Source organism: Peromyscus eremicus, unplaced genomic scaffold (assembly GCF_949786415.1).
Source record: "Peromyscus eremicus unplaced genomic scaffold, PerEre_H2_v1 PerEre#2#chr22_unloc_1, whole genome shotgun sequence".
NCBI classification, from domain to species: Eukaryota; Metazoa; Chordata; class Mammalia; order Rodentia; family Cricetidae; genus Peromyscus; species Peromyscus eremicus.
Window position 1 is genome coordinate 10,991,057 of NW_026734286.1, and position 19,947 is coordinate 11,011,003.

Here is a 19,947-nt window from a genome sequence, read left to right on the forward strand (position 1 = left end):
TGCCTAGTGCCTGGCACAGAGTCTGGATGTCCGCTGTGCCCTCCCTGTTCCCACGAGCCCAGAGCCTGCTTGTGCCCCACGTGTGCCAACAGCCCAAACGCAGTCTGCCTCTCGAAAGGTGACTAGTTGTCCCCGTGGGGCTTGGACTCGATGCTCCTTTTTTCTCACTGTCCTGAATGCTTGGGTAACAAGTTGCACGGGTCTCTAAAGTGGCAGAATTGATGGAGCGAATATATATAGGTACATAATTACGTATGTGGGTTGCAGTATTAGCGTGGCTTAAGGACTGTAATCTGGGTAGTCCCTAGTCCAGCAGTTGCTCAGTCCACAAGCGGGTCTCAGCAGTCCCAGTCCAGCGCTGGAGTCCTGGAGGATTCCTGGGGAACTGCTGGTCTCAGTCTGCACTGGAATCCGGGGAAGTGGGCTCTAACACCCGTGAAGGAAGCCTCAGCCGCAGGGTAGATGAGCCTGCCAGCCAGAGCGGGCAAGCAGGCGGAGAGCAAATGCGTCCTCCTCGTGTGGGCTGCCGCCGGAAGGTGTGGCCCAGGTGAGGGTCCCGTCAGGAGAGCCCCCACAGGTGTACCCAGCTGCTTGGGTCAGTTGTTCCAGATGTGAAGCTGACTGTACTTAGGCACCGTTCACACAGCCGCAGCTGGTTCTTCAGTAGATGGTTCTGGCTTTGGCTTCCCTCGCTCTGTCAAGGGTCCATGAGTCCCCTTCCAAGTATCTTCACCCATTTTTCAGATCCCTGTGGCATCATTTCTTCCCACCTTAGACCCTGGGGAGGATGTTGGTGGGACTACCAAGGACTCCCCACAGCACTCTGTTCTTACCTATTCCATGCTGACCTCTGTCCCCACAAGCTACTCTCCCTTTGGAAACCCCAAAAATCTCCAGTGAGGAGATTTTGTTGGGAACCATGGTAACACCTTGTTACGACAGATAGTATTCACCGCTTTGGCTCAGGGACTCAGCGCCTCTGGAAGCCTGTGGGAGGAACAGCTGGATTGGAGGGAACACAAGATTGCCATACCACATCCCTGCTCCCGTGGCTAGTTCTCAAGGTTCTCAAGGCCGGCCATGGGGGCTCCTCCAGATTCCCTGCCTGCTGGGTTATCCAGAAGCAATCGATCTGCCCTCGGCCTGAGCGTCCATGAGTCCCTGTGTCCCAGGGGGATCCACAGACGCCCTGCACACGGCTGCCCAGCTGCAGGACCACAGAGGGTGGACTGAGGTTGTGGCTCAGTTGGTAGAGTTCCGCCCACATGTGTGCTTGAAGCCCTGGGTTCCCAGACCAGTTGTGTCCCTCTCTGCCTCCCTGGAGTTAGAGGGTTGTCACCGGACCTCTTTACGTAGGTGCTGAGTATTGGAAGTCGGGGGGGGGGGGGGGTTGAACCTGGTTTCTCTGTGTAACAGCCCAGGCTGTCCTGGAACTCACTCTGTAGCCCAGGCTGGCCTCGAGCTCACAGAGATCCGCCTGCCTCTGCCTCCGAGTGCTGGGATTAAAGGAGTGCACCACCACCACCACCTGGCTGGTTTGTTTTGTTTTGTTTTGTTTTGTTTTTTTAGAAAAACATTGCACTGCGGATGTCTGTTTGGCCTGGACCTTGCTATGTAGTGGAGGAGAGCCTTGAACTCAGCTCCAGATTCATGTTTCCCAAGTGCTAGGATTAGAGGCATGGTGACCCAACTTTATTTGTATTTTTAAGTTTTAAGTATATGGGTATTTTGGGTGTGCATCTATGTATGTGCGCACCATGTGTGTGCACTGTGACAGCCAAAAGAGGGTATCGTATGCCCCAGAATTGGAGTTACAAGCGGTTGTGAGCAGCCATGTGGGTCCTCTGCAAGAGCAGCCGGTGTTCTTAAGCATGGAGCCTCCTCTCCTGCCCCCACCGTCGTTTGTGGGATGAGGTCTTTGCCTGAACCCGGAGCTTAACTAACCTCTTAGGCCGGAGTAGCTCAGCGCTGAGCCTGTCCCTCCTGTGGTAGCAAGGCCCCCCGCTGAGATCCCAGCACTGTGGTCTCCCTTGGTTCTTGGCCAAGGACGGTGGCACAATGGAACCTGCGGTCCCCAGGGAGGACCCCGGGAACTGTGGGGTCCAGGAGGGAGTCCAGCGCTGAGCAGATACCGCATGCCAGTCTAAACACTAGACACACTTCAAAAGTGGGGCCCGAGGGACAAAGGACGGAGCTTCCTGTGGGCTTTTGTGCCCCTGCATCCAGGTGGGGCAGCCCCGAGTGCTTGCTGGGGGATGTGGATCTGGGGGTGTTCCTACCTACCTGCTGCTGGTCTTCTCATTCTGGGAGGGCAGACCAGACAGGGGCTTCAGCGGGAAGGTTGACCAAGGAGGGCCTGCCCGTGTGCCAACCCAGGGAACCCAAGGTGTCCCGTAAGGAAGATCCGAGCAAGTGGAGGGTACCTCCAGCCCCAGCCTCCCGCTCGGGGCCCTGCACAGGCCCCGTGTTTAAACGGATCGGGGCAGGCCTGTGGCCCAGCGGGTAGCCTGCTCCTCCAGCTTGCACAAAGCCCTGGGTTCCACCCCGGCGCTGCCTGCCTATGCCAGGCCTGGAGGTGCAGGCCCAGGGCTTAGGAGGTGGAGGCACCTTCTCAAGAACAACGGAGCGTGTGGGTTTTGTTTTGTTTGTTGACGGTGTTCGGTTTTCTGAGACAGGGTTTCTCGGTGCAGCCCTGGCTGTGCTGGAACTCCCTCTGTAGCCCAGGCTGGCCTCGAACCCGGAGATCTCCCGCCTCTGCCTCCCGAGGGCTGGGATTAGAGACGTGCGCCCCACCAGTGTGTATTGTTAGTCATCACGTTAGTGCCCCGGCCCGAAGTCCCTGTCAGGCCGCCGCCTGGAGACAGCACCAGGATGCGCTGCCACCACAGGCCCTGGCCTGGGAGCGGCCGGCAGGCTAGACGCCCCGCCCACAGGGGCGGGGCCCAGCGTGTCTGTCAGCCCTCCCCGGAAGTAAGATGTCAATGTCTTCGGAACCGGCGAGCACGGCCGCCGGAAGCGGGTGGTGCGTCTCCCTTCGCGCATGCGCCGTAGGTCCGCACATGCGCAGTGCTCCAGGGCAACGGGAACGGGGTGACCCAGAGTGCCGAGACCCTGCCGCGATGTTGGGCAAGTTTCTGGGCCCGCGCTACCGGGAGTTGGCCAAGAACTGGTGAGGAGCCCGCCCACCATCCCACCCGTGTGCCCTGGGAACATGGGGGAAACTGAGGCTGGGGCAGCTGAAGTACTCCCGGACACAGTGCAGGTAGAGGATCCAAGGTCAGTCTGAGCTGCCCCGAGCCTCAGTTTCCCCAGCCCGACCTGGGGATCCCTGTGCGGTACGGGTGGGTAGCCTGGGCTTACGGCTCGGGACTCCGACTTTCAGCCCGGCGCCTTGCAGCTTTTGGCTCCGATTTTGCCGCCTTTACTTTTTTTTTTTTTGAAACAGTGTTTCTGTAACCCAGGTTGGCCTCAAACTCCCGGCAGTCCCCCTGCGTCACACTCCTTGAATACCGAAACCGTAGGCACCCACCATGAGTGTTCTGTTTGCATGCATGTTTGTGTACCGTGTAGCCTGGTAGCCGCGTAGGCAAAGAGGGCATCGGATCCCCTGAACCCGGAGCTAGAGATGGTTGTGAGCACCATGTGGGTGCTGGGAATTGAACCTGGATCCTCCGGAGGAAGAGGCATCTCTCCAGCCCCTTTTGCCCCTTTTTAAATTTTAGTTTATTTCCACTTACATGTATATGTGTGCGTTTGTGCTCACGAGAGTGCGTGTGCCCGAAGGGTCCAGAAGGCGTTGGATCCCCTGGAGCTGGAGACGTAGATCTTCTGCAAGAGCAGTGAGCTCTCCCAACCACTGAGCCATCTCTCCCGCCCCCACCTCCCGGCTTTTCAGTTTTTTTTAATTTAATTTTAATTATTGCTTTTTGCAACGGTGGCGGTGAGATTCAGACCCTAGACCCGTTGTCAAGCTCACACCTCTAAGTGACAGCCCCAGCCCTCCAAAACGGTTGTCATCCAGGTGTGCAAATCTGCAGCTGTGGCCCAGTGGGCGGATCCCTTGTCCAGCTCTGTGTGCCAGTCCTCAGCACTGCACATGGGCTTAGCAGGGTGAGACAGGGCCAGCACTTAGGAGACAGGGCAGGAGGATGAGGAATTCAAGGCCAGCCTTGGAGACAAAGGACCCACCTCTACAACAGCAACAACGTGTTTGTGTTATAAAAGTTACCACATTAATACTGCCGTCCCAAAGTCACCCTTCCAATCTCCTCACGCAGTTCTGAGGTCTTAGGGGCCATCCCCGGTACCACGGGCCTGTCATGGGCCTGTCATCCCAGCACTGGGGATCTGCAGGCAGGAGAATCAGGAATTCATGCCTGTCCTCTGATGCATCGTGAATTCCAGGCCAGAGTGGAACACATGGAACCTTGTCTCAATAAACAGATGATGGGTAGATGGTAGATACATAGATAGATGATAGATTATAGATAGATAGATTATAGAGTAGATAGATGATAGATAATACATGATAGATAGATAGATAGATAGATAGATAGATAGATAGATAGGGAGATAGATAGGGAGATAGGGAGATAGATAGGGAGATAAGTGCATCAATGCCAACAGCTGTACCTTGCCTGACCCCACAGGATAAGCTGTATAGTATTGGTGACCTCAGTGGTCAGCAGCATGGATTTGTGATTGCTACAGGCAGAGGTCACCTGCTGGGAGGCCAGGACGTGGGGCTCACTGGTGGGAGGTACTGTTTGTATCTGAAGCTTGGAGGTGCCAGCCTGTGTGTCTTGGTAGGAGACAGGGAAGCTTAGGTTCTAGCAGTGTAGCTGGGTGGCTGGTATCTTGGTGATCTGCATAGTTGAAGTTCACAGGCTCTGTCTTCCAAACTCCACATGGTCCCACTGGCCATGACCAACTGAACCCAGCAGCCTGGGACTGTCACCCAAAAGGGAAGGGCCTTACAGTGAACCAACCCCGAGTCCTGAGCTGACCCAGACGAAGGTTTCGTGGCCGTCCAGTGCTTAGAATCCAAGTTCTTTTTTTGTTCATTTGTTTTTTCGAGAAGGTTTCTCTGTGTAGCCCTGGCTGTCCTAGAACTCTGTAGACCAGGCTGGCCTCGAATTCAGAGATCCACCTGCTTCTGCCTCCTGAGTCCTGGGATTAAAGGTGTGCGCCCTCAGGCCCAGCCTTTTAAGCTGGTTGTGAACCAAAAGCAGCCTTCCTGCCTCAGCCTCCCATGCGCCCTGTGGTCCGGCACTGGGAGGGCTCTGGACTGTCATCATGGGATGTCGTGGGAGAAGATTCTCAAAGGCTAAGTCACCAGCAGCTTCTAACTGCCTCTGTCCCCCCCAGGGTCCCCACAGCCAGCATGTGGGGTGCCGTGGGTGCCATGGGGCTCGTGTGGGCCACAGACTGGCGGCTGATTCTGGACTGGGTGCCTTACATCAATGGCAAGTTTAAGAAGGATGATTAGGCAACCCCTCGCCACACACAGGACCTCCCTGGTGAGTCTGAGTGTTGGGCCTGACTGCTGTGGGTTGGGGGTTCTGGAGTGGTTCTGGAGGGGATCCCTGAGACGTCCCAATACCCCAGGATTTTGGATCCTGGTCACAACCTCAGCTGCTAGGCTGGTTAACAGCCTAGCTCACAGAGCTGGTGCCCAAGTCTGGTGGGATGCAGACACTCCATTGTACAGATGGAAGAGCTGAGGCTGTCCCTTGCCCCGGGCCTCTTGGGATATGCTGAGGGCATGCAACACCGTGTGTCTTCAAGCCACACCAAACTGCTGTTTGGTTATGTTGGTAGCTTGTTGCCCACAATACAGTCCTGTGTAGACCACTCATGCCCCAATTTGTGCGTGCGTGCGTGCGTGCGTGCGTGTGTGTGTGTGTGTGTGTGTGTGTGTATGCATGTATGCACGTGCGTAGGCATGGAAGCCAGGGATTGGGGTGGGTGATTTCCACTATCTGTCTCTACCTTACTGCCTTGAAACAAAATCTCACTGAACCTGAAATCTGCCTCTGGCTAGGCCATCTGGCCAACCAGCAACTTCGTGGGGTCTTCCCGTCTCTTGCCGCCTCCCTCCCTAGAGCTGGGGCTGCGAGCATGCATAGCAGAGCCTGACTGATGTGGTGCCAGAGCGTGGGTCCTCATTCTTACACAGCAGGCTCTCACTCACTGCGCCTGCTCTCCAGCCCCTGCACGCATGCACGCACGCACACCTACACCCCTGCAGTGACCACAGAGGCCAGAAGAGGGCACCAGAGCCCCCTGGACCTGGAGTCACTGGTGGTTATGATCTGCTGTGTGGTTCTGGGAACTAAATCCTGGTCCTCTCCAGAGCGGCTGGTGTTCATCACTTGCTGAGCCGTCTCCAGTGCCAACCACACAGGCCTCTGAACCTGGAGCTCATGCACTGGCTGACGGGACAGCCACCACCTTCTTGTCTGCCTGTCTTTGGGGCATGGAACTTGGGTCCTGTGTTTCTGTGGCAGGCACTTTGTCTATTAATTACTCTCCCAGCCCTCTTTCCCATCCTCCAGACAAGGGCCTGTAGCTCATGTGACACTGTTGGCATCATTCACAGGGCTCGGGGCCCTGGGCTGGTTCCTTGTGTGCTGAGCTCACCCTGTGCTGTCCCCTCCTAGGTGCCACATCCTGCTGCCTCAGGAACAGCTTAGCCCAGTGGAGGATGCTGAGGAAGCCGGACACTGAGGACGCCCGCATCGTCCTGGGGGAGCCTCTGCATTGATGGACACTTGGGCTTCCTTCATGGGTTTAGCATTAAACCTTGTTCTTACACCTCCGACGCCTGGGTCTCCTCATGCTCCACCTGGCTCCCTCCTCCTCATCCTCCTCAAGGCTCCCCCAGCTCAGGGGTCCTTTCAGCACCCAACGTTTGGACGTCTGGAAAAGTTCAATGGCAAGCAGAAATCCTTGCCACACTGAAGTGTTTTCTGGATAGAAACGGCACTGTGTGTTCCCTGGGGCTGACTTGTTAGTCACTCTCAACTTTAATGGCTCATAAATAGTGTCCAGAGTCCCTGCAGCCTCTGAAGCCACACAGCAGCCTTCTTCCTTCCTGGTTTAGTTTGTGTTGAGACAGGGTCTTAGGTAGCCTAGCCTGGCCTCAAACTCAATATGTAACCAAGGCTGCCTTAAACTTCTTACGCATGCCTCTGCCTCCCGAGTGCTAGGACAAACAGGTGTGCTCCGCCATGCCTGTGTTTGTGGGGCTGAGAGGCTCCCCGGGGCTTCCTGTGTGGTAAGTGAGAGCCGTACTGAGCTACAGCCACAGCCCTAGAAAGTGCTGCTTTGGTTATAAAAAAAATGCTGCCATCCATCCTGGCACAACACACACTTTTTCATCTGAGTTCCACACAGTGTGGGCCATGTAGTGACTTCGTCTCAGAAAGCCCTGGGTACAGTGGCACCCACCTAGCCTGTCAGCTCTCTGGACATTGAGTCAAGAGGATCAAGAGTTCAGGGTCGGGGCTGGAGAGATGGCTCAGAGGTTAAGAGCACTGCTTGCTCTTCCAAAGGTCCTGAGTTCAATTCCCAGCAACCACATGGTGGCTCACAACCATCTGTAATGAGATCTGGTGCCCTCTTCTGGCTTGCAGGGATATGTGCAAACAGAACACTGTATAAAAAAAGTGAGGGGTTGAGGAGAGAGCTGAGTATGTGAAAAAAAATAAACTTAAAAAAAAAAAAAAAAAAAAAAAAAAAAAAAAAGAGTTCAGGGTCATCCTCTGATACTTGGAGAGGCCAGCCTGGGCTACATGGAACCTGGTCTCCAAAAAGGGGATTGTGGGGACAAAAAAAAAAAAAAAGACTTTGGAGACGGCTCTGTGGTAAAGAGCCCTTGTTCTTGCAGAGGACCCAGGTTCTAGTCCCAGCACCTACATAGCGGCTCCAGTCTTGGGATCCATACCCTGTTCTGGCCTCAGTGAGCTCCAGAAACACATGATGCACAGACAGACGTGTAGACAAAACATTCATACACATAAATCTTTAATAACAAGACCAGGGCCCGGAATGTAGGCCCATAGTCCCAGCTACTCCGGATGCCGAAGCAGGGGGATTGGGAAGTTAAGGCCAGCTTGAGAGATTCAGTGAAGCTTTTGACTTGAGTGCTCCAGCAGGGTCCTCCCACACTTGGAAGGCTGAGGCAGGATGGGACAGTGACAGCCGGGGCTGTCCCAAACCAAGCTAAAAGGGAGGCTGGGGTGGCTCCATCAGACCTGAGCACCCGAGTTAAGCCTCTGGGTTATTCAGGCGTGTGATTCAGGAAGATGGTACAGGTCAGAAACCGGGCTGGGGATGTAGCTCCTTCGCATGTGCGAGCCTCCATCCCCTGCACCACATAACAGTGCTAGTGCCCACCTGTCATCCCCGAACTGTGCAGGTAGAGGAGAGAGGATCAGTACGGGCATCCCCAGCTATATAGAAGGCTGGGAACACCTCCTATTAGTCTAATAAAAAAAAACAGCGGGGGGTGATAGTTCAGTAACCTGCTTGCCAAGCTAACGGGAACATGAGCCCTTTCCCCAACACCCACAGAAGAGCCCAGCAGGGCACATGCCTGTAACCATGGTGCAGGTACGTCCTGGCCCGCCTGTCTAGGCAAAACAGTGAGCTACAGGTTGAGAGACCGTGCCTGGGAAAATTCGATGGTTCTGGATGGGAAAATGTACAATTTTTGTTTTTAAATTATCTTTCCAAGACAGTGTTTCTCTGTGTAGCCGTGGCTACCCTGGAACTCACTCTGTAGACCAGGCTGGCTTCGAACTCACAGAGACCCGCCCGCCTCTGCCTCCCGAGGGCTGGGATCAAAGTTGTGCTCACCACTGCCCGACAAGAATAAACTTAAAAAACACTTCTGGGTGAAGCCGAGTGGTGCACGTCTGTCCACCCAACAGTGTGGATGCAGAGGCAGGAGGACTGCGGGATGGGATTGGAGCTACACTAGATCCCTGTCGCGATAGGCCAGTACGTCGAGTCCCTGCCAGACGCACACTGCGCAGGTGCAGCCGATCCCAACCCCAGGACAGACGCCTGCAAGCGGAAACGATTCCAGCATGCTAAGGAGCAGGTGCGGAACGCTCGCCGCTTGAGGAGTCCAGAGCGCAAGCGCGGGTGGTGTCCCGCCCCACCACGCTGATTGGCTGTCTCTTTCTCGAGGCGGGCCATACAAGTGAACGGAGACATCCTGGGCACTCTGATTGGTCGGAGTGCCACGCGGCGTGTCCTGCCAATGAGCCTGGGCGGGGCCCGCGAGGTACTTTGGAGCGGAGGAGCGCAGACGGATCCGATTGGCCTCCCCGCCGTGGGGCGGGCCTTGCGAGCGAATAGGGGCGGGGCCGCGTCTGCGGCTGCGCAGAGAGCCTCGAGGGCCGTCAGACGGGTCCCACGAGCTGGGAGGGGCGGGGCCAGACTCGGCGACTGCGCAGACGGGCCCCGCGCGCGGGCGGGTGGGCGGAGCGGCCCCCCTAGCGGGGGCTGTGAAGCGCGGGGAGGGGGCCGAGCGGGTGGCAAAGCCGGCGCGCGCCCGGCTGGGGGCGGAGGGCGGAGGCCCGCGGGTCGGAACAGCCGCGGCGAGTGGCGGCGGCGGCGGCGGGAACCGAGGCGGCGACGAGCTTGGGGGTCGCGACTGGCGGCGGCGGCGGCGGCGGCATCGGCGGGCCCGGAGGCGGGCGGAGAGCCGGGGCGCAATGGAGCGGAAGAGGTGGGAGTGCCCGGCGCTCCCGCAGGGCTGGGAGAGGGAAGAAGTGCCCAGGAGGTCGGGGCTGTCGGCCGGCCACAGGGATGTCTTTTACTATAGGTGAATGAGCGCGCCGGCCGCGCAGGGCCCCAACGGGCGCCTCCCAGCGGCCTCTGCGGCGGCCTGGGCGCCCCGACTGCGGGCCGCGGTCTGGGCCGGCGACGTGCGTGCGAGCGAGCGAGCGTGCGTCCTACGTGCCGGCCGTGGCCGCTGCGCACGCGCCGGCCGCGGCTCCTCGCCCAGCGCGCGTGCGCCCCGCTCCGCGCTGCTGTCACCCAGCGCGCGTGCGCCACGCGGGGCTTTCGCTGGCCCAGTACGCGTGCGCGCCGCCCGCCGCGGCAGCCTCGTGGCTCGGCGCCCGTCCGTGGCGCGAGCTTTTGTCCTCTGCGGCATCAGGGACCGTGCGCGCCAGGCGAGGGGCGCCCGGCCGTGGCCAGACGCCGCTGGGAAGCGGGGTGGGGGGCGGGGATGACCCTGGGGCCCTCGTGGGGAGTTCGCGGGGGCCATCCCGAGGTTCCGGGGAGCAGGGCGAACTGCCCGGGTGGCTTGATCCCCCAGCTGCACATTCTGCCTTTTCGCCCACCCCCACCACCCCCCCCAATGCCTCCGTTTCTGCGGATCTCCCACGGCACTTGCTCTTCAGTCGTGCCCCGAGAAGTCACGTCTGCCATAGCGGCTTCTGATCACTGTGAACATTCAGCCTTTTGTTTTTGTGTCCAAGACTTGTTTTTAATTTTGATGCGGTGTCTAGGCAGTCGTCTACGTAAACCGGGCTGGCTTGCAGCCTCTCGGGCAGGGTAAGGACAGCTGTCCGAACTGCAGCCCGCACCTGCTGCTGTCTTCCCTCGGCTTTTGTGCGGTGTGGTGGGCACAGCACCCTGGGCCTTGTGCGTGCCGGGCCGGCACCCTGTCGCTGTACTACATTCCCAGGCGCCCTTTCCTCATGCAGCCAGAATTGCATGGCGGCTTTGTGGGGAAGTTCTGCGGGCCCCTTGGTTTGTGGAGTCTCAGGTTCCTTTAGGTCTGAAAAGAGGGGCGGGGCTGTTGGTTCCTAAAGGACTGAGGGGTTTTCCCAGTAGGGCTGCTAATGGTGTCTCTGGGTCCCATGTGCATGCGGCCCCACCCCCTTCTTCCTGACTTGTCCAGCCTTGCTGGAGCTTTTTAAAGCTTGTTAACCGCGGTGTTCTGTCCTCTAGAGTCCAAGGACATGATGCCAGCTCTGCCACCTTTTCCCCGGGCACCTCAAGCCTCCGCAGCTCTCCAGCCTGCTGCTGTCCTCACCTCTGTCTAAAGCACAAAGTGTGAGAAACACCTGTGCCTGGTGGGGGCTGTGGCCCGGACAATGGGCCCTCCTCCTTTGGGAGTTGGTCCAAAGCCACCTTGTCCCCAGGCTGTAGTTACCCCACTTATCTTGTCCTGCATATCCATGCCCCAGAACAGCTGCAGATGCCACCCAACTCATTTGTACATGACATCCTGTCAGTCAAAAGATCCTTCGGTGAGCTTCCTCACTAAGAACCCTCCCACACGTGGCCGGACACCATGTGCACTCTTTGGCCTGGGAACTTTGTCCCCAGGGTTACTGCAGGTCTATGCCCTGCCTGCTGAGGGCGAGCTCGAGCTGCCCAGCTCGGGGTGCATTGCATGGCCTTGTGTGTGGGTCTGCAGCAGTGAAAGCACCCTGCACTGTTTGCCACACACCACATCCCAAGGCACCCCACCCCAGCTGCCACAGCCTTTCTGACTTGGGTGTGTTTTGTTTTTGAGACACGGTCTTGCTATGTAGCCCAGGTTGGCCTGGAACTTGGGGCCCTCCTTCCTCAGCCTCAGCTGAGAGGCATGTGCCACCATGCCTGGTTTTGTGGTTTTGTTTTCTAAATTAATACAGCTTTGTTGAGATGATTCAACCTATATGCCAAATTCACTCACTAGAGGGCAGTGGGCTTGTGGCGTGTTCACAAAGGTGGGATCCCCATCAAATATGACTTTGGAGCATTTGCCATTTTAAAATGAGGCCCCAGGGGCTAAGGCCAGAGCTCAGTTAGTAACTTCCGCCTGGGGCATGGTTGGCTCCGGTTGGTCCCCATACCAACCACAAAAACCAGATTCACTGCCCGTCATCACCACATTCAGAAGGTGGAGACAAGGGGACCAAGGTTTCAGTGTGGCAAAGCCTTTGCCTTACACTACCCCATGCTCCCTCCCACCCCCTAAGCAGCTGCCAATCAAAGGCCTGTGCCTGGCTGGGGTCCAGCTGATCTGAAGCTTGGGGCACATGTGGGCTCAGGGCCAGCCCAGTGGTTTTGGGATCCCAGGCCCTGGCAGGCAGTGTGGGCTGGGGTGCCTTATTTCTGTGTGGTTCTCACACTGGGGGATCTCTTCTGACAGGGTGGGTTCTGAGGGTACTCTGGGATCCTGGTGTGCGTGGGGCATTATCTGTCTGGGCAGGACAGTCACATACAAAGGTTCCCAGCAGACACCACCACCTCAGCTGTCAAGAGGGACAGTGATTGCCAGCAAGATGTAACGTCAGCCCGACTGCCAGAGCTCCCCTGCGCTGAGACTAGGATGGAACCCAGCGCTAGCTCACCGCTGGGCCACACCCAGCCTGCCACCACTTGTGACTTTACTGAGAACAGAGATCTTGCAACTATAAAACCAATCCCAGAATATCTCACTCAGCCCTGACAGATCTGCTGCTGGTCCTGGAACACTCTCTATCCTACCCCATGGATAGTACGATGTCCTCAGGGCTCCTCCATACTGTAATATGTCAGAGCTCTGCTCCTTTTTGTGGCTGAGTAATACTCATAGTGGATCACACAGGCTGCCCTATCTTTTGCTCTGAGTGTTCATCACAGTTGTGATCCAGTTTCCAGAAGTCCTAGAGTTTGGCTGGGGCAGTTAGGGGTTGTCAAACCTATGCCTGTCCTGTGTGCACGGGCCTAAGAGAACACGCTGGTACACATGTGCCAGCCCACACTCAGGAGTTAAGGAAGCACCGACTATATGGCAAGTTAAGGCTAGCCTGGGGTACACAAGACCCTGTCTCAAAACCAATCAAAGGAAGCTGAGGACTGTGTAGCAGTCCTGAAGCCATGGGTCCTACCTCTAGCAACGCTTGAATCCAGGCAGTGGCCACTCAGGAGCTGGAAGCCGCAGGATCAGGAATTCCTTTGTTTTAAGTTTATTTTATTTTATTTCTTTTCTGGAGCTGAGGACCAAACCCAGGGCCTTGCGCTTGCTAGGCAAGCACTCTACCACTGAGCTAAATCCCCAACCCTTTTTTTGGTTTTGTGAGACAGGGTTTCTCTGTGTAGTTTTGGTTCCTGTCCTGAATCTCACTCTGTAGCCCAGGCTGGCCTCGAACTCACAGAGATCCGCCTAGCTCTGCCTCCCGAGTGCTGGGACTAAGGTGTGTACCACCACCGCCCAGCAGGACCAGGAATTCTTGGTTACATAGTGAGTTTTGAGACCAGCCTGGGCTACATGAGACCTGTACCCCTACAGATAGGTGATTTCTGGGGAGCGGGGGCTGGTTTCTGGCCCAGGCACCCGAGGGGTGCAGGTCCCAAGCCCCGGCTCCCTAGGGCTGCTCTTCCCGCTCGCTTTCCCTATGAGACCCTGAGGCGCGGAGAGCACCCCCCTTCCAAGAGTGGTGGGCCGGGGTGACCTGCTCGGGCTGACCAGCCTCCCGCCCGCAGCCCCAGCGGGAAGAAGTTCCGCAGCAAGCCACAGCTGGCGCGTTACCTGGGCGGCTCCATGGACCTCAGCACCTTCGATTTCCGCACGGGGAAAATGCTGATGAACAAGATGAATAAGAGCCGCCAGCGCGTGCGCTATGACTCCTCCAACCAGGTCAAGGTGAGGGCGGTGACGTCAGGGCAGGGGGCGGGCCCTGCGGGTTAGCCACCATCGCCATCGAGTCAGTACCTCAGCTGGCGGAAGCATGGCGCGCATTTGGTTTGGTGGGTGGGAGATCTGCCCGCCTGATCGCCCGCCCAACACCATTCAGGCTCTGGCTAAACGCCTCCCTGGCCCCTCCAACCCTCCGTGGATCCCGGTCGGAGCGGCCCGCTGCAGAGTCTTCTCCCCCCAGGGCAAGCCTGACCTGAACACCGCGCTGCCTGTACGGCAGACCGCATCCATCTTCAAGCAGCCGGTGACCAAGATCACCAACCACCCCAGCAACAAGGTCAAGAGCGACCCGCAGAAGGCGGTGGACCAGCCGAGGCAGGTGAGCCCCCGCGCAGTTTCCAGGCGTCCTGAGGCCTTGTCCTAAAGGTCGTCCTTCTGGGTGCAAGGAGCCAGTGCCTTGAACGAGATAGGCGGGCTCCCTTGCCCAGAGCTGCATCCCCGGCCTCTGTGTCTTTGCTTGTGAAGTAGTTACTCTTCAGAAAGAATGCCCTGAGCTGGGTGGCTCGCCCTTAGCCCAACGCTGCTCAGCAAGAAACCTCCGCTTTAAAAAAAAAAAATCAACATAACAAAAGCCAAGGCTCCTTTGTGTTTTTCAGGCCTATTTGTAAACACCCCCTGGCTCCTGGGGGCTGGGATGGATGGATTGGTCACATCCCTCCCACCTCTGCTTCCTGTAACCTTGCCTCTCTCACCCTAAAGCTGTTCTGGGAGAAGAAGCTGAGCGGCCTGAGTGCCTTCGACATCGCTGAGGAGCTGGTCAGAACCATGGACCTGCCCAAGGGCCTGCAGGGTGAGCTGGGGCGGGGGGATGCTGCCCTCTGGACTTCAGTGAGGCGGGTGGTGCCCTGGTGGTGAGGCCTCTTCTTTTTTTAAAGATGTGTTTATTTGTGTGTGTGTGTGTGTGTGTGTGTGTGTGTGCGCGCGCGTGCGCGCACGCGAGTTTCTTTGTACTGCTTGTGTACTGGTTCCCGTGGAGGCGGAGGGCGACAGATAGCCTGCAGCTGGAGTGACAGGTGGTGGGAGCCCTCTGGTGGGTGCTGGGAAGCATTCCCAGGTCCTGGACGAGATTAGTAAGCACTCTGCTAGCCATCTCCCGGGACTTACTGTGGAACCCTGGCCGGCCTCGGGCGCACGGATCGCCTGTCTTCTGCCTTTGCCTGGGGTTACAGGCTGGGGCCACCACGCCAGGCTTTGGTGAGGTCTCTGGACGGACTCCTTGTCTTCTGACAGACTAGCCTAGGGTGAGGTCATGGCTTCCCAGGTGGCAGCCTAGGCCCGTGGGGCGTGGAGCAGCCTGTGCTGGCCGGGCCTGCCCACACTGTCCTCCCCCACAGGGGTGGGCCCAGGCTGCACAGACGAGACGCTGCTGTCGGCCATCGCCAGTGCGCTGCACACCAGCACCCTGCCCATCACGGGCCAGCTCTCGGCAGCCGTGGAGAAGAACCCTGGCGTGTGGCTAAACACGGCACAGCCGCTGTGCAAAGCCTTCATGGTGACCGACGATGACATCAGGTACCTGACGTGCCCACCGATCTCCACAGTTAGTCATGGCAGGATGCAGGGCAGGCCGGCAACCGCCTGGCTTCTCAGTATGTTCTAGAGTGGCTGGGGTCAGGTGGGGCGGGGGTAACACAGACTATGAGGTTCAGTCTTGGCTCAGTAACCATGACTACCACAGGCCTGGGAGAATTGGGAAACTGAAGAAGCTGGGTGGGGCTGGACCTGAGGGACAGCCCTCAGGAAGGGTCCAGGCCTGGTCGGAGTGGCCAGGGAAGGAGAGGACCTGGGTGGCTCTGGGTGGCCCTGCGCTTCTGTGTGGACAGGGCTGCTGAGCGCTGAGACAAGGCTCCTCAGGGGGAGGCCCTGGACCCTGAGGGGCTGGCCTGGGTTTCCTGTCGCACACCAGTGTGTCAGGCCAGACAGGGACAAGAGCAGGACCTGGTGGAACTAGATTCAGGGCCCATCGTGGCCCTCAGCCGGCTGTCATCTGTGGTTCCCACGTATCTGGGACCTGAAAAGTTGAAAATGTTAGACCAGCGGTCGGGGAAGCCGTCGGAGTTCCTGGAAGGGATGGGTGGTGGCGTACCTGTGGACCGGTCACTGGGTTCCTTGAGGCCCTGAGGTGAGGGTGCCCAGCCCGCGTGCCCTGTCAGAGTGTGTCCTTCCAGGAAGCAGGAGGAGCTGGTGCAGCAGGTGCGCAAGCGTCTGGAGGAGGCGCTGATGGCCGACATGCTGGCACACGTGGAGGAGCTGGCCCGGGATGGGGAGGCGCCACTGGACAAGGCCTGTGCTGAGGACGAGGAGGACGAGGATGAGGAAGACGACGAGCCTGAGCCTGAGCGGGTCTAGCACAGGTGCTGCAGGCCGGCCAGGGTGACGGGGGCGCTCCCACCCAGTCAGGCTGCTGATGGCTTCCCTCTGCCTCTTCCAGATGCCCTGCCACATCTGGGTTGCCGACTTCCCTCAGCCTTGCCTGGACCAGGTGGGGGCCAGGCCAGCAGGAGGCAGGCCTCCTCCAGCTCCCGGGCCTCGGTGCAGGGAGCCCCCGTGGGCCTCGGACTCAACTTGCCCCTGCACTCGTGACAAGAAGCCCCACGTTGAAAACTGAAGGTGGGGTGCAGCTAGGAGGCAGCCTTCACCGTGGTCACCTTCCTGCCTCCTCACCATAAGAAGCAGCCCTGCTCGGCACCAAGGAGCTACAAGCTTTGTTGGGCCGCTGGAGGAAGGTTCTGGAAACACACCTGGCCGTTCCTGTCTTTCAGCGTCACAGGCCAGGGTCTGGACTGCTACCAGGGTCTCGGGGTCGCCAGCCTCGCTGAGCTAGGGCCAGCAGCCAGCCAGGAACTTGCTTTCCTTCAATAAACCGATGGTAGGAACTTCTCAGCCTCTGACTTCTCGCTCCGTGTGAGCCACAGCTCGGAGGGTGCCTGGAGAACCCGCAGGGCCCGCTGCCCAGCCTGCGGGACCCACCTGCTTCTGGGCCTCAGGGAGCCTTGGGGAGGGGTCAGTGGTTCTACAGTGAGTGCGCCTGGCCGTCCTCAGTCCCAGCAGGGTCTCCTCCAGGCTGGACAGCACCCAAGGCTAGAGCCGGCACCCCCAGCCTGCCGGCACCCACAAGGACCACCCTTCTCACCGGATCGTACCAGGGCAGCCCCCTCCAACAGAGATGCCACTCTCGTCTGGGTTCTCTCTAGGGCTGACCATAGTGACCTGTGCCACCCTAGAGGACCCAGGGTTTGTAAGTTCCCTCCAGGACAGGGACTGGTGACCCCAGCATCCATGGGCAGAACGATAAAGGTTTGGCATGGGAGACTTCCAGCGAATGAGGCTCCGTCCTGTATAGCACACTAACCTGCGAATACCGGAGCAGCTCTGGGATGCCACCATCACCCCTGGTGTCCACTACCAAAGAGGGCACTGCTTTCCCTGTTCTCTCACTGGCCCCCTCTACTGTAAGACACTTCTTGGACAGGTCTGCATCCATCAGAGAGGACCTGGTCCTGCCCTGCAGACTTCTGCAGGACTTTTCACACAGCCTGCCCAACATAAGCCTCCCCTGTGTCCAGGCTCTAAGTCACTGGTGGCCCCAGCAGGCCCAGGGGAGTACAGCCTGTGGTGGGGCACCCTGCCGTGGGTGCTGGGCCTACTCCGGAAGGTGGGGATGGGTCCTCTGCACCCAAGGGTGCACAGGGCTCCCTACAGTCCTTCCACAAGCCCTGCATTTTCTGAAAGCCTCCTGCCACACTTAACATCCAGCCCACAGACCCCAGCAACCCCATGGCCCTCCCACAGGACCACGTGCCCTGCTGTCCATGTTTCTGCCCATGGGCCACCATGAGAAAAGATGGTGGTAACGTAGATAAAGCTTCCCTGGATGGGGCCATCCACTGCCAGAGTGTTAGCCGGCCATGGGCAGGAAGGCTCTGACACAGGCCACAGCCAGGGAGAGGCCGGAGAAGGCTCACAGTCACAGTGGGGGCTGGGGCGGTGGCCCACGCCTTTACTCCTGGCAGTAGGGGGCAGATGGCTGTGAGTTCAAGGCCAGCCTGGTCTACAGAGCCTGTTCCAGGACAGCTAGGGTTACAGAGAGACTTTCAAAAAAGAAACAAAAAGCTCACGGTGCGGTTGGAAAATCAGGGACAGTGAGGAGTGCTCAGAGCTGGGGAGGACTCAGGCTCGGGAGGATCGCCTCTTGGGATGATGGAATGTTCTGCAACTACGTGAAGGTAGCTCAGTATTTGGGTGCTGGGGGTGGGATCCAGGGCACCGGGTCAACCGGGGAGAGGTCCTGGACACCGATCACGGCAGCTGTTTTCAAATGAACCGAAGGACTCCAGATTTAGCTTTATTATTAGTATGTGAAGCCTGACCTGCCCAGAATCCTCACATGCTCAGAGACTTGTGTGCCAAGGCTGGCGTCAGCACGGCCACCAGGACACCCTGCCTTCCAGAGTGTCCTGCAAACTGCACACACCTTTAACCCCGTGGCACTGGGACGAAGGTCAGAGGACACGGCCCGCAATCGATCGCAAGTTGTCATGCTTGGGAAGCAAGCGCCTTTCCACGCTTTCATCTACTCCGTGTGTGTGGGTGCTGTGCCTCCGAGGCTGCACCATGGGTGCCGTGCACACAGAAGCCAGAAGACAGCGTCGGAACCCTGGGACTGGAGTTAAGATGGTTGTGAGCCACCATGTGGGTGCTGGGACTTGAACCTGAGTCTACTAGGAAAGCAGTCAGTGCTCTAACCACTGAGCCATCATCCCTCCAGCCCTCATTTTTTCTTTTTTTAAGATTTATTTATTTATTATGTATATAGTGTTCTGCCTACATGTGTCCCTGCAGGCCAGAAGAGGAACCAGACCTCATCACAGACGGTTGTGAGCCACCATGTGGGTGCTGGGAATTGAACTCAGGACCTCTGGAAGAGCAGCCAGTGCTCTAACCGTTGAGCCATCTCTCCAGGCCCCCATATTTAGTTCTTAATTTGGTGATGGGGCATGAACCTAGGGCGGGGTGCATGCTGGGATGTGCTCTGCTGCTGAGACACCACACCCCTGCTGAAGTGTCCAGTTGGTTTTGTGGTATTTTACTTCACAGGGTTGTTTGTAGGTTGTTCATGCTTGTGTGTGTGTGTGTGTGTGTGTGCGTGCGCGTGTGCGCGCGTGCGTGCGTGCGTGCGTGCGTGTGCGTGTTGTGCACGTGCAGGCGGCTGTCGGAGGAGCGTGCTGGTGTCGTTCCGTCAGATCACTCTCAGGGTTGGCCCCACCACACCAGGCTTTGACGTGCCTGTGACATGGGGCGGTCACCCCCTCAAGTACCTCACCGGGTGCGTGCTGCCGGCACCCCGGGGTCCCACTCTCACGGCCCCTCTGGACAAATGCCCCTCCCCCACGCTGTCCCTAGACCCGGCTTCTCCCCAGTGCTGGGGTGACAGACAGGCTTGAGCCAGGGCTCCCTGAGTCCCAGGCAAGAGCAAGGCTGGTGAGTTAAGGCCTTGTTTTGTTGTGATATTTGCAGACACAATCTCGCTCTGTAGCCCAGGCTGGGCTCGAACTCACAGAGAACCACCTGCCTCTGCCTCCCGAGCGCTGGGACTAAGGTGTGCGCCACCACGCTCGGTTCACTTTTCAGTTTTTTAACTTAAAAAGTGTGTGTGAGGGCTGGAGAGATGGCTCAGGGGTTTAGAGCACTGGCTGCTCTTCCAGAGGTCCTGAGTTCAATTCCCAGCACCGACATGGCAGCTCACAACCAATGCATGTAAAATTAAGTTCAATTATTCTTTAAAAAAAAACTATGTGAAATGCCTGAGTTCATGTCTTTGCACCACATGCACATAGGAGCCCACAGAGGTCCAATGGGGGTCCAGCGAGAGCACTGGATCCCCTGGAAATGGAAGTGCAAGCGGTTGTCAGCTGCTCCGTGGGTGCTGGAAACGGAACCCGACTTCTGCAAGAGCAGTGAGCAGCTAGCAGCCTCTCCAGGCCTCACGGCCTGGGCTCGGGCTCAACCGGAGCTCAGCGTTTAGGCTAGGGCTGCTGACCGGATCCGCCGGGGTTCTGGGATCACGCGCATACTGCTGTCATGAGAATTTGGGTCTCCTCAGCCCCCCCATCTCCTGGACTGAGGCGTCCCCAGAACAATTATGAATCCTGACTCTTCAGAGGCTCTCCCGCCTCTCCCCTTCTGTTCCCTGCTTTATCTCTCTCTCTCCATCAGCCCACCAGCCCCAGATTCAAAGACCCAGGGTCAGG

At 58.0% G+C, this 19,947-nt stretch overlaps 2 protein-coding genes across 3 annotated transcripts; both read left to right on the forward strand.

The window, feature by feature from the left end:
- The first annotated feature begins 3,044 nt into the window (after positions 1–3,044).
- LOC131900623 (cytochrome b-c1 complex subunit 10) lies at positions 3,045–6,823 on the forward strand. The gene is made up of 3 exons (XM_059251924.1): positions 3,045–3,169; positions 5,368–5,519; positions 6,663–6,823. The coding sequence occupies exons 1-2, from the start codon at positions 3,060–3,062 to the stop codon at positions 5,486–5,488; spliced, it is 231 nt and encodes a 76-aa protein (XP_059107907.1). The 5' UTR covers positions 3,045–3,059; the 3' UTR covers positions 5,489–5,519; positions 6,663–6,823.
- A 2,788-nt stretch (positions 6,824–9,611) lies between these two features.
- Mbd3 (methyl-CpG binding domain protein 3) lies at positions 9,612–16,579 on the forward strand. Of its 2 annotated transcripts, none has more exons than XM_059251670.1 (7): positions 9,612–9,742; positions 13,483–13,642; positions 13,878–14,015; positions 14,396–14,486; positions 15,031–15,208; positions 15,865–16,050; positions 16,128–16,579. In XM_059251670.1, exons 1-6 carry the CDS (start codon positions 9,729–9,731, stop codon positions 16,043–16,045), a joined length of 762 nt encoding a protein of 253 aa, XP_059107653.1. In that variant the 5' UTR covers positions 9,612–9,728; the 3' UTR covers positions 16,046–16,050; positions 16,128–16,579. The 2 variants fall into 2 exon arrangements, with proteins under 2 accessions (XP_059107653.1, XP_059107652.1); XM_059251669.1 differs by having other exon boundaries at positions 9,710–9,838.
- Positions 16,580–19,947: the final 3,368 nt, after the last annotated feature.

Excerpts from the sequence above, each read along its gene's own strand:
- LOC131900623 (XM_059251924.1), top strand. The coding sequence starts at position 3,060 with ATGCGCAGTGCTCCAGGGCAACGGGAACGGGGTGACCCAGAGTGCCGA. Across the intron at positions 3,170-5,367 it reads CGGGAGTTGGCCAAGAACTG|GGTCCCCACAGCCAGCATGT; the intron begins GTGAGGAGCCCG and ends TGTCCCCCCCAG.
- Mbd3 (XM_059251669.1), top strand. The coding sequence starts at position 9,729 with ATGGAGCGGAAGAGGTGGGAGTGCCCGGCGCTCCCGCAGGGCTGGGAG. Across the intron at positions 9,839-13,482 it reads AGGGATGTCTTTTACTATAG|CCCCAGCGGGAAGAAGTTCC; the intron begins GTGAATGAGCGC and ends TCCCGCCCGCAG. Across the intron at positions 14,016-14,395 it reads CGGTGGACCAGCCGAGGCAG|CTGTTCTGGGAGAAGAAGCT; the intron begins GTGAGCCCCCGC and ends CTCACCCTAAAG.